This window comes from Chironomus tepperi, unplaced genomic scaffold (genome assembly GCF_022539635.2).
Source record: "Chironomus tepperi strain 1889 unplaced genomic scaffold, CSIRO-AGI_Ctep_v1 contig_177, whole genome shotgun sequence".
NCBI lineage: Eukaryota > Metazoa > Arthropoda > Insecta > Diptera > Chironomidae > Chironomus > Chironomus tepperi.
This window is the reverse complement of record NW_027226299.1, coordinates 511056-527523: the sequence shown is the minus strand read 5'-3', so window position 1 is coordinate 527523 and position 16468 is coordinate 511056. Positions and strand designations below refer to the sequence as shown.

At 33.0% G+C, this 16468-nt stretch overlaps 2 protein-coding genes across 3 annotated transcripts; both read left to right on the top strand.

Annotated features, from left to right (window-relative positions):
- The first annotated feature begins 4452 nt into the window (after positions 1-4452).
- On the top strand, positions 4453-7386 carry LOC139089447 (probable serine/threonine-protein kinase kinX). Its single transcript, XM_070638994.1, has 3 exons — positions 4453-5339; positions 5482-6271; positions 6875-7386. The coding sequence occupies exons 1-3, from the start codon at positions 5291-5293 to the stop codon at positions 7275-7277; spliced, it is 1242 nt and encodes a 413-aa protein (XP_070495095.1). The 5' UTR covers positions 4453-5290; the 3' UTR covers positions 7278-7386.
- Positions 7387-9979: 2593 nt separating this feature from the next.
- On the top strand, positions 9980-13996 carry LOC139089367 (trypsin eta-like). Of its 2 annotated transcripts, XM_070638888.1 has the most exons (7): positions 9980-10063; positions 10180-10285; positions 10377-10519; positions 12340-12484; positions 12559-12678; positions 13274-13414; positions 13504-13996. In XM_070638888.1, the coding sequence occupies exons 2-7, from the start codon at positions 10211-10213 to the stop codon at positions 13891-13893; spliced, it is 1014 nt and encodes a 337-aa protein (XP_070494989.1). In that variant the 5' UTR covers positions 9980-10063; positions 10180-10210; the 3' UTR covers positions 13894-13996. The 2 variants fall into 2 exon arrangements, with proteins under 2 accessions (XP_070494989.1, XP_070494990.1); XM_070638889.1 differs by lacking the exon at positions 9980-10063 and having other exon boundaries at positions 10161-10285.
- Positions 13997-16468: the final 2472 nt, after the last annotated feature.

Sequence of the window (16468 nt, the reverse complement as noted above, 5' to 3'; positions counted from 1 at the left end):
ATAAAGGCAAGGACATATATCTATGTATATTTATGCATTCTCTCACTACTCTCTGATTATGTTAATTTCTGCAGGGATTTTCTTCCTTCAATGTTTCACTATTTGCTTTAGAGTTTTGGATATACGATGAAGACAGAGGAAACTTTCGCAATTTTTTTGTCTCACATAGTTGGAAAGTGCCAGTGCATGAAGAGATAATAAAGTATGGGAGTGAACAGAAAGGATTTGAGTTTCTTATCACATCGATTAAAATCTTTATTACAACTTTCATCCCTCAAGAGCTTTTCTTGAAATGAACAATGATGACATTGCAAGCATAATGACTTACTATGGGGATTTTTTATAAATATTTTAGAACTTTAGTTAGCAATTGTGATGATTTGCAGTTAAATCTTTTAGAGTTGTAGATGATGTAGTGTTGACCGACATTTAAGGAAGGACTTATATCCTTTTGACTGTAAATGACTTCAGTTTAAGATGATATTTTGCTATATAGTCCGATTGGCACAATAGGGCAGCTAAAGTATAAGAAACAAGTGCCCTTACGGTACCGTCATCGACACATTTAGTTATATTATCTGTTTGGCACAATACATCCGCTAAAGCATTGCTAAACTGCTTTGTTGATAGTAAAACATCTAAATTATATGGCTCAATAGGTACTGACAAAGACTTATCAAGCTATATTACTCAATTGGCCCAACACAGTCTCTAGAACACTACCACGTCGCCATGTTGTCTGCAAAACAGCAATAATATATGGAAGGAGCTTGACAGTACCATTACTGACTCATCTTGACAAAAATATTAAATTATCTGCAGCATGCTACTTGGATAAGCTTATTATTGAAAAATTTAGCTGACTAAGAAGCTATGCATAAGTTGTCAGTTCAATTTTCCAAGTCCCACATGAACTGCGTTACTTATTGCATCCCCTGCAATCCATAAACTTAATATAAAACTTCTACAAACTGGCAAGACTGAACGATTAAGTAAAGTATGAAATTCTTTGACAAAAATTCAACATACTGCTGAGTAAGGGATTGCAAAAAGAATGTCACATAAAATAACAAATCCAATAGTTTTAGGAAAGATTATCAAATAAAAAAAATTTGTTGAACTGGATTTCTTGCACTCGTTGCTGTTTGAACTTGTTATTTGCTTTCATAAAGTTCCATAGCAAATAAAAAAATCTCAGTCGTAAAATGCTTACATGAAAGCACAACTTGAGCTACGATTTCTTTTGAAAAAATGTAAAAAAGGATTAAATCATTAAAATGTAATAAGCTCTGATATCAAAAGGAAGCTTGTAAGCAATAAAATTTAAATATGAAAATTCGCATATGTACTTGAGCTAATCTGATTACCTTTGATTTGAGTTATCTCATTATAATCATTATTTCATCGCAGTAAACAGCAAAATGGATATAAATAAAATTTTCATCACTGATTCAATTGCTTTAAGGATTCTTCAGCGCATCAAGGAGTTTGAAATTTGAGAAAAAAGAATCATCTCTTCAGGAAAATTTTAATTTGAGGTGCTTCAAAAAAGTTGGGGAAGGTTTTTGGTTAAGTCTTTGGATCGAGCGTATTTAAGGTAAGTTTCAAGGTCATATGACTCGGGTGACAAAAGATTCCACTTAGTAGCTATTTTTACTACATATGTAACCCAACCAAGTGAATTAGTCAGATGGAAAATGGTTTGTAGGGTAACCTAACCTCAACATCGAAGCATGGTTCCAGTAAGTATCTTTAGACTCTTATCTTACCAGCTATTTAGCGCAACGTCTGGATCTCAATCCAGCCTACTTCGTGTCGTTCACGCAAATAAGTAAGACGAGGTGTTTGCAAGTTGCATCGTTTGACATTATTTGAGGTTAAGTCACAGACGAACTGACAACCTGAATGTTAATTCACAACTACACAACAAATACATTGCAACGCAATTTAAATATAAAACAGGATGCCCTTAGCGATTGAAGCAATTCAAGTGTAATTCAAAGACTTTAAAAGCTTTTCAATCATCAAGTCATTGACTATCTTAAATATGCTAATAAAACATGCTTTCCCTTTTCATTCCTACAGTCAAATAATCTCAAATATAATTGAATAACAGCCTCTTATGAAATCAAATTGCAAACAATTGTCAGAAATTATGCCAATTAATGTCTATCGAACCGTTCATTTGCCCGTAATTTGATTATACAAAATAGTATTTTCTGATGATAAGGCACAATTTAGTGACGCTCGAATTGCCGAAACCACCTTTACCAAATACACAAAATACAATCATTAGGTTTGATTTTGCGGAGATAAACGTTAATGGCTTTTCTTGATTGAAGATTAATGGTTGGATATTACGAACTTTCAAAGTACATTATTTTTCTGTTATCTCTAAGTGTATTGGAATCGCCTTAAGTCAAAACGCATTCTCATCATTTAAGCACGTGTATTTCTATGTAATCAAATTTAATTTGTTCAATAAGTTGCCAGAAGAAATAGAAGAATGGAAAGAAATTAATGAATTAAATTTTATATTTTCTTTTTTTTATTTTTCTACAGTAATCTTAGAAATGAGCATGCACTGGTATGTACTTTTTAATTTATATGGATTTACAGAGTTAGAAGTTTTAAAATTCAATATTTTAGGGATTCATTAAGGTTTGTTAGGTGGGTTATGAATTAATCGGTTAAGCTAAAAACCGAAGCAACCACAGTTACCTGCGATTTAGATGTGCAGGCCTGCATTTTTCTGAAGGATACTTTAGAGTTCAATTTTAGACGAATCATATAAATTAATATGATTTTATTCAGATGAAAGTCAAACCAAATTGCATGACTAGAATAGCGATCCGTAGAGAACAAGTCGGTTTAGACGATCCGAAATCCTGCACCAGGCCTGCTTGAATTGGGTTTTAAAGCGATTCCATCCATTAAATCAGAGTCACATATGACTGAGATCGAATTTTTTGATCATTTAACTTTTTGTGCTATTCGGGAGAAAAAAAAACCTTTGAAGAATATGAATCCTACTAAAGATTTCCAGGAATCGAACCTGAGTCGTTTGAACAGTAAGCCAACACTCTAACCACTCAGCCAATGCTGCTTTTTCTATTCTTCTTGAATACTGAACTACATCATACTATGAACGTGTATAATTAACCCCCGATAGAAAGCAAATGCCACCGAAAAAAATCAAGGAACCCTTAAAAAAATCAGCACAACTAGAATATAAAAATTCTTTAAACTCTGAGTAAAAGAAGCACAAAAAAAGAATCTACAATGAGAAATTTTTAAACGAAAAAGATTATTTTCATGTTGCGAGTGAAAATGACGGTAATAAAGGGAAGAAGCACAGATTGTTACAATCGAAGTACTTTTTCACACGCGCTAGGGATGTAATATTTTTTTGATACAATTTACTCACACATATTCATACAGCAGGGCGTGAAGGAGGTGAAATTGATAAAAAGTCACTTTTCACCTAATTCACCCCAAGCCACCCTTCGACGATTCTCGAACTTGAATTTCTTTTATTTCCACGGCATTTTTATTTCACTTAAGTAATGGTCTCGTTAAACAGCCATAAAAATACAAAATCGTACGCAATATACCGGGAGTATTTTTTTGAGATTTGACGCAATCAGAAGGAAAGCGATGCTGGCTGAAGTGGATGTATTGTTAAGTCTCCTTCTCTTCTTTTTTTGTGTGGAGATAATTAATTTTATTTTGTGCGTCGGCACTGCTGTAAAATTAACTCATCAACAGTCAGTAAAAAAGTTTAATTGGCGAATGAATTCATTTGCATATAAATTTGATATTTTTTTATATATGTATATACACGCTCATATATTTTAATAATGTTGAAAGAAGAGGAATGCCAGTGAGCGAAGTGAGGAAAAGTATGATGATGACAACAGCATTTTTGATATAAATTTACGTTATGAATTGTTATGGTGGTAAAACGTTGACAAATTTCATCATATGTTGTGTTATTTACGACATCGCATTTATGTATATAGTCACACGGTGGATAGTCGTAAAAAAAATATAAGAGCAAATATAAAGTGCAATAAATATATGCTTGATCAATATAAAGTTGAAATGACATTCACGTGAAACGAAATATTTTTGATTTAGTGCCTTTTATCCGCTTGATTGAGAATTGTATCGAAAATTTTCTAGAAGTTATTTTTGTTGTTTACATGAATTCAGTCTGTTTTTGTTTATTGTAACGCTTCAACAGCCTTAAATCGTCAAATTCTTATTTATTGCTGAAATTCCAATGGTTTTTGATTTAAATTTGACACTTTGATTATTTTTAAAGCGACACTTTAAAGCGGAGATTTTAAAATTTTATTTATTTGCATTTTTTGCGTGCTCAACTCTTTTTAGTGATTTATACCACAAAATCCGACATTTTAAACAGATAACAAGTGAATCCAATACACATTCTTCATTTTAAACAAGCTATTGATAAATTGTGAATAAAATAAAATCGTGAGACATCTCAAAATTAAATTTATTGCTATCAACAATTTGTTTTGTGCACGAAACCAAAGTGAAACTAACGAGCAATTCATTTCGCAAACTGTGCTTGAAAATAGAAATCAAATTAAGAAGTTCTTGAACATTCTTTATAAAAGTTTTGATTCAAAAGTTTGTCAACACAAGAAAAGAAAAATTCTTCAATTTTTTTGTCGCTTTTCAGCTCAAATCCACACAGTAGTCATTTAAAGACATGAAATCAAAACAAACTTGTTAATGTTAATTGGCAAACACGCTTCCACAACAACAACCCATATCCACGTATTACATATAAACAAATTACTATAAAATAAAGTTTTTTTTAAAGGAAATTTAAAATCGTGACCAGGCAACGGGCGTTATGCATATCGTCAAAATCAATATAAACGCCTTGAAATCGAACTTCATCCACTAAAAAAAACATGAAAACAAGGAATAAAACGTGAATGCAAAAATAAAGAAGAAAGGCCCAAAAAAACTACATTTGACGTCGAAGTTGTTCAAATAGAAATAAAGTTTCCACGCGAAAAGGTTCATCATCGTTTATTGCGCTTGAAAAACTTTAAGAATACGACAAAGTAAAGCATTTCTTTTATATTTATTTTACTTTTTTTTTGTGCTTATATTTTGTCATAAGGACTTTCGTTTCTGCGAAATAGAAAAGAAAAGTAAACGAAAGTAGAAGAAGCAGGCAGTACAATACACGGTAACAAGCGACGGAAGTGAAATAGATTGATAGCGATATATATACAAAAGACAGTCAATGTCACAACATTCGGAAAACGATAGCGATGATGATGATTGTGAATACTGTGAGTAAATCATCCATTCATCCATTTTTTACTTCTATTTCCATTTATTCTGTCACTCGTGCTGAAAGAAGATTCCTTTCTTCATTCGATATTTATTTTTTTTTTTCTTTATTCTATCTGCCCATTCCAATCCGTACACAAGTTCTTCAACCTGTCAGCAATCAGTACAACATCAGTGATAAAATAAAGGAGGCAAACCAACAGCTTTATAAAAGTGAACATTCACAACGTTCTCAGCCAAAGGTAAGATTTCGAGATCATCAACTAGTCGATTACGAACCAGAAGACGAGAATGGCATAAAAATGATGGAAAGGCGTAGATCATCACAATTAAGTAATATAAGCTTTAAAAAGGAAGAGGAATCATCAGATGATGGCTATATAGACGATGATGTGTTCGATCCATCGACAGAAGAGAGACTCATCATTGAAACAATAGAAATTGAAGAGGTTTGTGAGGAAATAGAAGTATTAGATATAAGTGATAATAATAATAGAGCATTTGCCAATGGTATTAACGAGAGTTTGGACATCGAGGAAGCGAAATATGAGGAAGATGAATTTTACAAGGACGACGATATCAGAGATGCCACAATGTCTACAGACAATATTATAAAATCGGAATCGAGAGAAAAATCTAGTTCAGCTAAGAGGAAATTTCACACAAGAATAAATCCAATTGGCAACATTCCGGTCGATGAGAGAAGGACACGTACGAAAAAATGCTGCGAATTCAAAGAGACTGATGAGTATAAACAAAAATTACCAAAATATAATGGTTTCTATTCACATTATGGACTTTCAAAGGATGAAATCGAGAGACGAGAAGAAAAGCTGCGCAAGAATGTCGAAGTCTACCGTAGACGATCCAGTCAGCACTTTGAGAAACAAGACAATATTGCGAAGGCTAATGAAGAGGCTTTCGCTAAATGGTAAGCAAATTAAATATAAACTTTTGTGGTGTTCCAGTGGTGGTCAACCTTTGTGTCGCAGCACCAAAGTGTTTGGCAACCTGTGTGCCACGACCAAAATTGGAAATTCCGTGAAGTGAATGTCAAATGCAGTTTCGATCTAGGTTCTCCACCAAGGGGGCCGCGAAAAAAAGGTTATCCACCACTGCGCTATTCTCTAGAAGGTTTCGCTGTAAGCTGACGCAGCACAAACGGAAAATTATATCTTTCGTTTTCTTTTTCATGAATTGCATAACTCATTTTTCGAGAAATTTTACACGTTTCCCTTCTAATGAAGTAGAAAGAAAAAAATCAAAAGGTGAAAAAGCTATTAAAAAGGAACCATCGCTTCAGCTTGTGAATATTCATTTATCATGGCTAATTGAAAAATGCTGAATTTGCAATTTTAAATGAGAAAATTTTTGCGGAAAATTCCTAATGAATTTCGTCGAGCATGAAAATGTTTTAGACTCGGTCGGGCTGTAAAAACTTGAAGACTTTAGTAGAAATCCAAATTGAATTACGATGATTCATAACAATATCATTCAATAACCTCTAAAAATACAATTTCCTTTCCAAATATAGGCTTCAAAAGAAGATGTGCAATCCTATGAGTCGATCAAATCCCATAAACATGTACGATATGAAACCCAATTTTAAGAAAAAACAGCAGTCACATAAATTACCGCAACGGAAGCATCGATTCACAATTCAACGTCAAATGGAAACGGAAGAACAGGATGATGATGATGACGATGATGATGGGGAGCAGATTGACGACGATGAGGAGGTTGACGACGAGGAAGTTGATGAGGAATCGAAAACGGAGCAAGATGAAGACGATGACGATTTAGATATTGAAAATAATGAGTATGCAGTGCCAGAGCCTAGCGATGAAAATGGAAATGAACAGGAAAATGAACAGCCAGAGGATGAACACAATGAAATACACATTTGTGATGAAAACTTAACAAAGCCACTAATTTAAATCCGCAAATAGTGAAAATGATGTCAATTGCAATTAAAAGGATATTTTACCAATATTTCGCGTGCTCATTGTTGCAATTGTATTCCTATACATCTGTGTATACACAAAAAAATGCCTGTGTCTACATAAATATGTATGTTTTCTGCATTGTGAATTAATTTCAACAAATTTTCACAATTTTACTAAATAAAACTATTTTGAAACTGTTTTTTGTGAGAAAAAAAGGAACATTTTTCAATTTTTTTAAAATGTTTTAAATCAGGAACAGATTCATTAAATTCGTACTTGATATTTTTGGATGAAATATGGCACAAATAGCTTTATACATGTGATTTAGTGTATTATCTGGAGCGGACGATATTCGTGTCTGCATATTGTCATACCCAAGTAGGCTATTGAATTGAATATTGTGGTTTTTTGAATACTAAATAGCTTATTGAGTAGCAAGCACGTTTAGGAAATGGACATCGATTTTGGTTCATTCATCTGTGGCAATCCACGAGGTAAGTAGGTGTTCTATATAAGTGAAATTTTGTCACAAATTGCTTAGATTTCTTGGTAACAAAAATTCAAATTTTCAAAAACCGTTAAAACTTTTGCGTCATTAAATTTAAAAAGCATCCCAAACTTGCCATTAAAACGTCCAAAAAAGGAGGATGAAACAAGTTTTTCGAATTCCAAACATAATCAAATGCCTGCACAAAGGATTCACTTTAAATGATGCATATTTGCTATTCACGAAAATGTTTTTCATTCTATTGAAAGTTTTGAGAAACTAATTCAGCATGCTCGTTATTCTCTCGAAAAAGCTTTGCATAGGATAGATTTTAGCAGTTGGAAATGAATATAAAAAAGAGAATTTCTAGTCATGTTCCTGTACAGAGACAAAAATTGAATAAATAAGCGTACAAAATACCAGAAGTGGTAGTGATGGTGACACCGGACGCACTATGCTGCATAAAGGCTGCAATTATTTTCCGCTAACCGCAGAACTTGAAAAGCCTGCAATTTTTTTTAATTTCATTCGTTTGTTGCGGTTTTTCCGTTTTCAACATTAATTTTTCATGACATACTGTATACTGTACTTCACATATATGCATCGAAAAGAGTTGACTCTACTAATTTTCATTTGAGAATTCTAATACGAATATGCATGAAGCATGAAATGAACGAAAGAAAAAGGAAATTTAGTGCTTTATATTTCAAGGTGTCATAATTCACATTTATTTTTCATGAAGTATTTCCATTTTTTTCGGTGCCATATGACAAAGTTTCGCATCGTCATCATTATACGATAGATGAAGTGTCTCATGCCAGAGACAGACGGTGATAAACTTTAATTATCATTTCAATTTAATCTCACCAAATGTGAAGGATGCAAGCAAGTCTCGAGTGATCATAAAAATTTCACCTTCGATACAGTGATGAGCAACGATGACGATATAAATGCATTTAAAAGAAATCTGTTGCAGCAGTCGAGAGGATTTAGAATGAAAAGTTCAATGAACGTTTGGGGAAAAAGTTCCAAAGCATCCATTCTTTAATGCTGAATAACTGTACAAAAAGTTTATTGGATTAATCTTAAATTACGGAATTTAATCCTTTGATGTTGGAAGTATTAAAATTTTAATTAACAGTTTACATTAGTTAGTTACTTTGTGGATATAATTTCATCCTAAAAATCTCTCCGGAGCTCAATGGACGAGGATATCCTTTAATATTCAAAATGAGTATCATTATGTAAAGTTAAATCCATGTTTGGTTGTGCACTATAATCCATGAGATATTATAATATGGTGACGACGAAGAGCTTAAATGAAAATTTGTTGATTCTGTTGAAATAATTATTTCTTTAAAGTATGTGTACAGAGAGTGCTGTGGAGTGGTGAGATGAATAGAGTTCTTATATTCTACAGAACAGCATTGTTTGGCTTGAGTATTGAGTTTGTAAACTGTGTATTTTTTGAATAAATTAGATTTAAATCTGCTTTTTAAGGGTCAGTTTATTGGAAATAAGCAATTAAACTCAATGTCTAGACAGGTGGTGGGCAAATTGTGTACCGCGGTACATTGATGTGATATACACCCCTTGCCGTGTATGGTTTTGGTTGAAGCTTACTACCAAAGTGTGCCGTGGAATACATACCTTAATGGGGCAACACTAGACAAACACTTCGAGGACTATCTTCTGACCTCTTCTGATTTGAACTATGTATACGGTACTCAAAATTCCAAAGAAGGGGGTTTGACTCTCACCCTTAGACTCCGCTACATAGTATATGTACTCTCCGTCCCTAGTTTCCTTAATGTCACCTTTTTTCCAAACAATCTGAACATAAAAGGAATTTACTCAGTAACTTACTCTTTATTAGTGACTATCTTGACCTCAAACCAACTCATTGTCAACCTGGTGACTTCCTTACATATCAGTTGCAGTAAATTCAAAATCAGCCTCCATCAGCTGATAACCAAAATCCTTGACAATTCCATCCTCAAATAAACTAAATAACAAACCTAATAAAACTACTCTTATCTATAGTTCTCAAATTGAGGCTGTAAACTCTGTAAAGAGTGCATATAAAGGGGCTTTTTTACACTATTGTATAGTCATAACCTCAAACAACATTTGCATAGAGTAAAAAAAGAGTGAAACAGATAAGATATAAAATATTTAAGTAGCAAACAAAAGATGTGACTTGTGATGCTCAGCGACAAACTTGTTATTCACATTATTAACGGGAAAGTTGCCGTTGAGTTGAGAATTTTTAATTCCACATTTTTCCTCAGTAAATTACATTTTTTTGGTTATTTAATTTAATTAAAAATTCAAATTGCATTTTAGAGATTTATTTTCGAGATAGCTCGTCTACAGTAATAATTTTCTGCTCGTATGCTGTTGCAGGTGTTGTATGTGAACATTACCGAGTGTAATTATGAAAGGATTTGTGATTTTAGCAACAATAGCATTTGCATTAGTTACACATGTTGAGTCTAAAGCTCCATATCAGGTACAATTTTATAATATATGTGCTTTTAAAGCATCACACAAAAGAAGGACTTTAATGAGAATTTATTATACCTTTAAATGATAAAAACAAGGTTTCCATCATACTAAACGATTCAAAGACATCAGGGACCAATGCAAGCCAATATTATCTTTGCAATGGCATCATAATTCATGAAATGTACATACTGACAACAGCAAATTGTTTATATATCCCCGTTATGAATACAAATTTCAGGTTAGTATAGACATAAAATATTTATACAATATCCGCTTTCCCGTATGATTCGTCTCCGTTCATATTGATTCAAGGTACAATATATTTACGGGAATTCATTGTGGTTAGTTCCAAAATATTCACAAAAATTTATATTTTTTGAAAAATTATTGTCACAAAATTTGTTATCTGTATAATCATGCATAATGATAACAATGTTTATGAGCAATAATTTGCTTAGTTAAATATTCATAACTCTCATATGTCACGTTGAATCATTATTTAATATTTAGCATACATGAGTTCATACATATGAGGCTGTTTTTTGAAATGTGTCAAATATTCATGAAAATTGTCAAAGAATTTTCGCTTTGTGGCTGCAAGGAAAATCATTTTTCATTGTTGTTGAGGTTATTGTCCCGAGCGAAACACTGCGACAAATTTGTGTGCTTATTTTGTTGCTTTACTCGAAATAAAATGACGTTGTCATTATGCTGTACAACTTGGGTGTGAATTTAACGGGTTAAGATGATCTTGCAAAATTAAATGGAAGGGAAGAGGGAGTAGATTTTTTAAATATTACCCCGGAGCGGTTAAAGATCTTTTTACGTCCATGAGAAGCAAATTAATACCAAAAACGTTTTCGTTGTCTTTTAGTGCTTATATTAGTTTGGTAGTAAGTGTTTCAAGAAGATATGCAGATGTCAAAGGGAAGGACAGTGTGGGAAGTTGGGTGTAGAGCGGAAGGGTAGGATAGGGTCGAAATGGTGAGTGCAGAGCGGAAGGGAAGAGTAGGGGATCCCTCATTAGAGGTATTTGGGTATTAAACTTCTGTGAGCTTCAAAGCAGTGTTGTCCAAATGTTATTGTACCACGACACATTTTGCTGCTTCACACAGGATGGGGAATGACACTCATTGGTGCCATGGAACATAATTTGGGCAAAACTGCTTAAGAGCTTTACTTCGAACGCAATTAGTTCGCACTATGTCACTAAGCTCCTACCAAACTATTCTATAAATCCTTATCTTAGATAGTTTGAAGCTTTACGACCTATAAAATAATAAACATACTTCAATCTAATATTCATACATCATAACTATATGTTGCCTATCTAAAAAGTCGTTATTAATCTTCTGTCTACTCAGTCATTCAAAATACATGACTCATTAGTCTGTCATGTGATCAGTCCTTCATCAAGATACTCTTATATTATTTTGTGTAGTCTTCTACTTAAGATGACTTCCATTTTCTTATGAAAAATAAATCAAACTTGTAAATATTTGTTCCTTAATATTGAAATTTATTATCAAAATCTTCCAACTTTTAAAATTTATTAAGACAGGAAAATAAGAAAATATAATTATTTCCCAAATATTCTCTACAGCTTAAAGGCTTTTCTTCATAATTCATAATATTTTGATAGTTATGGATAAATTTTGTCTTGAAAACATATAAAATTTATGTGCATTTAAAGGAACAAACTTTCCCCAAAATGAATGTCTCTCATGTCAGTTGACAAACATTTATAGAATGATACAGGGAGATCTATGGTAGCTTGAAGCACTTTAAAGGAAAATTTATAGTAATGGTATTATAAAATATTTCTATGCTATAGATTGCATACGAGGATGTATGTATGTCTTACTGCTCATTTCGATTTAAATTTCTACCCAAAGCAAATTTTTCCCTCCTTTTACCATTTTCCAATTTTAAAAGCATCATGCATACGTACGTACGTACGAGTGCAAACATACATTCATATATTCACATTCATTAAATCTCTATTCGAGAAAAAGAAATGCTTCCTTTACTCTATTAAACATATATGAAAACATGTAGTGCAAAACTGATGGCCAACGATATTACCGTTGTTGCTGGTTTACGAAATTCGAGCAATAGTACACTTTATCGTAATGTGGTTTCAATAATTCCGCATCATAAATTCAACAAGACAACATACGATAACGACATAGCGGTGTTGAAGGTAAATTTAATGTATGTTTGGTGAGTGAGTGAGTAAAAACAATTTCGAAAATTATTTTTATGCTGATTGTGTAGCTTGATATGGCTCTTCCATTGGCAAACAATACGGAAACACAGTGGTTAGATATAGCAACCAGTAGAGATGCTGTTGGAACTAGCGGATCATGCTTTGCTACTGTTTTTAACAGCTCACAGGTAAGATTCGAGGCAGAGGTGGAGATTGTGATTGGTTTTGAAATTATGTAGTGGTTATGGATGTGATTTTTTATTGGATTCATGGAATTGTTGATAATTACTGGATCTTTTTGAGATTTACAAATTATAGGTTAATGTTGACATTTTGAATTGTAAAGTTACTGGATCTGCTGAATTTTGTGGTTTTTGGTCATTTTTCACTTACTTTAGTAAGATTCCTTTGTTCTTTAAGATTATAATCAAGATCCAGTAATAATATTTGATCCAGAATCTTCGATTTGAAACAATTCCAAAAGATGCTAGTTACTGGATGTTTAAGAAAGTCTGTAGTTAGTCATCCAGTCAGCATTCAAGCTTTCCAACCCTGTTTTTGGATAACAATTTTTATTTAATTTGAATTTTTTTATTTTCCTCTTTACATTCACTTCCAACATTATATTTTCCCCAATCTTATTTCTCGTTTAATCTTGCATTTTGCTTTTTGACTAATTGAATTTTTCCTGTTCTCTCTCACATCCACTCTCGCTATTTCCATTGCACAACCACAACATTTGTCGTATATTTTTATCGTACAAAAAAAAATATACATAACTAGGAAAACGAAGGACTTTATTCAATTTCAAAAAGACCCTCGAACCTTCAACATTCAATTTGTGCTGATATAAATGATACAGCGTTAATTCGGGAAATGGATTTGTGTCTGGAATATTTCATGTCCAATAGTATGCAGTGCAATGTAAGTAAAATTCAATTAATCAATTTCCTTCATTTCCTATCAAATTTGTTTTCTACCTTTTTTTCACATTTAATTTAACAATTTTTCAGATTTCATCCATTAGCTTGAAATACTCGAATGATCGTGGTACAGCTTACGTTTGCAACAATAAATTAGTGGGATTGTTGGCTGACGTCAATCCACCAAAGAATGTTGAAAAATGTATTTTGAACCAACAAACGACAGCTTACTATATAAATGTTACAATGTATCTTGACTGGCTATTGGAAACAACAGAAGAAGTTCAATTTGACAAAAATCGTACAGTTATTCCACCACCATCTATACCAAGTTGGGTTAGTCCAACAGAATCACCAGTTCTTCCACCTACTCATCCATCCACATCAAAACCAAATGCAGCTGCTAGACATTTCTGCAGTTCCATTTATCTAATCGCATTATTGATGAATATTTTCATGTTTGTAGCAAAGTTTGCATAACTTCAAGGGGAAGCATGTAGCATATTTATAGACAGTGGCGTAGCAAGCTCCTCTGCTTCACTGCCGTCCATAAGAAAATAAAGTTTTTTCTTTGACTTCAAAACTAATTTAATTTTACTTCTTGAAAATGATAAATGAGATCCTGAATTGAACTCGAATGTTGAACTAATCCGCTTCCTTTTTCTTCGTACACAATGTGAAAATTGAGCGATAAAAAAAGAGCGACAAAAAAGATAAATTTTTCATTAAAGATTCTAATTATGTCACTCTTAGGATTGCCATCAATATCACCAATGTCACATCATTGCCATAATTCAATTAAGATATCCTTTAAGAGGAAAAAAAAAAATTTTTTTTTGATGAGGAAAGTATGCTAATGGGTTTAATTTGTCTCAATGATAGGATGACAAGTTAATGTCGAACAGTTTATTCCATGGAGATGGTAATTTGATATTCAGTATGAAGCTTGTAATCTATTTTCAGCTGTTCTCTTTTTATTATGAATTAGTTTTTGATTAAACTTGATGGATTCTTTTTCGGGAATTCTTTAGAAAATGTTGGCATTGCTTATAATTCCTGTGAATTCACTTATAGGAGACCCGAGCGACACAACCGAAGTAGGCTTCCATTTGGTATTAAGTAATAAGGATTTTGCGAATCCTTGTCATATAAATATGACAGCACTGAATATATGACAAGGTTACTTCTATATATGATTGAGAAGAACGGTCTTTCTGGTGGGAATCGAACCCACGTACTCAACAAAAGAGTGATACAGATTTCCGGTCTGCTGACTAACCACTCGGCCACTGATGTCTTAGTCTCCCAATGGCAGATTCGGCTATATGTGGCAGGCATGATACCTCAGATTCCAATCCACTCAGAAACCACAAGATAATGCTAAATGATGCCTATAGTCACAAAATCACATTGTCAATTGAATACTTAGGAAATTCCAGATTTAGACTCATCAAATTCAATACAGCAATAGATTTTCCAATTATATCATCAATTACTCAATATCAAGTTCCATGAAATTCATCAAAATTAGAGTTATTATTACTTCCTTTCAGACTTATTTTCATCCTTCAATATAAAATTAGCATTCAATTGTCGCAAAAAGTTTTTCTCAGAAGAAATTACGAGACAAAAATACTTTCAATCTACTCAATTACAGACATTACTATTAGAAATGTAATTTTCTTCCTGGAAAATTAATGAATGGAATTCGATTACAAATGGGCTAAATTTGGACTGGATCCAAGCGTAAGTACGACTCCAAGTTAACATCACGCTGATCTCGAAGATTGCTATGACCTGCGTCACTCAGAATACTTTAAGAACTCTGAATTGTTAAAAGTCAATTCCTCAATATTCAGCACCAGAGTGGACGAAAATACGCTTTAACATGTTAATGGCAAGGTCATGTCTAGTTCTAATTTGGTTCTAATCAAGTCCGTTCTAATTTTGAAAATTCAGTTCCTCAATATTGGTTTTAAATAGTAAATTCACATCTGCTCACCTCCATCCACCACAAATTCTCATCCCCTGTCCATTAACCTTAAGTAGATACTTCGTACTAAATTTATCTTCCAATTATCGTAGACGAAGATAGAAAAGAACGATAATTAAAAGTGAAGGATAAATTTGATATCAGTTTATTTAATGGACTGATGGTCATGGCCGTTCATCCATTAATAATGCTTTCTACGAACAACCAGAAAAAAAAAAAATTTTCACGCGCGTACACGCGGATACTTTAATTAATTCCACTGAGGTTGAAACGCTTTATGATGATACCGGAACAATTCGTGCCTTTAATCTCCCTTCCGCATAAGCATAATTTATGCTTACTTTGTTATCTGTTGAGAGATGTTTTCCATTCATTTTCACAGTTTTTTTTTTGTCCATGCCCTTTACCTCAGTCTCCTCTCTCCCTCATTTCCCATAGGAGATTAGTGAAAAAGCCCATGAGAGAATAATACAGTAAGGAAGAACCGAATATTTTAATTGAAAATTTGTTGTGGCATGGGACTGTTATTATGTACGTCGACGACTAATGTCGTTTGATGTTGGAATGAGAATATTCATTCCTATGAACCATTATCCTTCATTGGCCCCCACCAAAACTCAGTACAATAACATCCGGAGCAGAAAGAGACATAAATTTTTACGACATAATTTTTAATATTGTAAAAATGTCATCATCTGGGCTCTCGTGACACAACGAAGCATTAATTTGTTATGTTTTTCTTTTTATTTCTATGGCAATGCTGTGCTGCTTATGTATATTGGAGCTTATATATGTATATAAAGGACTAAGGACTGATGATTCTTAGAAAATATGTAAACTTCTGTTTCTTTTATTGTCTTGTTGTTGTTGTCGTAAACAGGGGGATGTGGAGCTTTTTTGAGTGTTGGCGGAGAAGAGTAGGGGTGAATGTATAGCTGTTCACTTACTAAGCTCGAGTTTCAGGGGAAGGAACTTCATTTTGACCAAATTTTAAAAGATCCAAAGGAACTGTTGTGATCAAAACTTCGGTGAATTCCCTTGTAGTCTAGATTCCTGTCTTGA

Excerpts from the sequence above, each read along its gene's own strand:
- LOC139089367 (XM_070638888.1), top strand. The coding sequence starts at position 10,211 with ATGAAAGGATTTGTGATTTTAGCAACAATAGCATTTGCATTAGTTACA. Across the intron at positions 10,286-10,376 it reads AGTCTAAAGCTCCATATCAG|GTTTCCATCATACTAAACGA; the intron begins GTACAATTTTAT and ends GATAAAAACAAG. Across the intron at positions 10,520-12,339 it reads GTTATGAATACAAATTTCAG|TGCAAAACTGATGGCCAACG; the intron begins GTTAGTATAGAC and ends GAAAACATGTAG.
- LOC139089447 (XM_070638994.1), top strand. The coding sequence starts at position 5,291 with ATGTCACAACATTCGGAAAACGATAGCGATGATGATGATTGTGAATAC. Across the intron at positions 5,340-5,481 it reads TGATGATGATTGTGAATACT|TTCTTCAACCTGTCAGCAAT; the intron begins GTGAGTAAATCA and ends TCCGTACACAAG. Across the intron at positions 6,272-6,874 it reads GAAGAGGCTTTCGCTAAATG|GCTTCAAAAGAAGATGTGCA; the intron begins GTAAGCAAATTA and ends TTCCAAATATAG.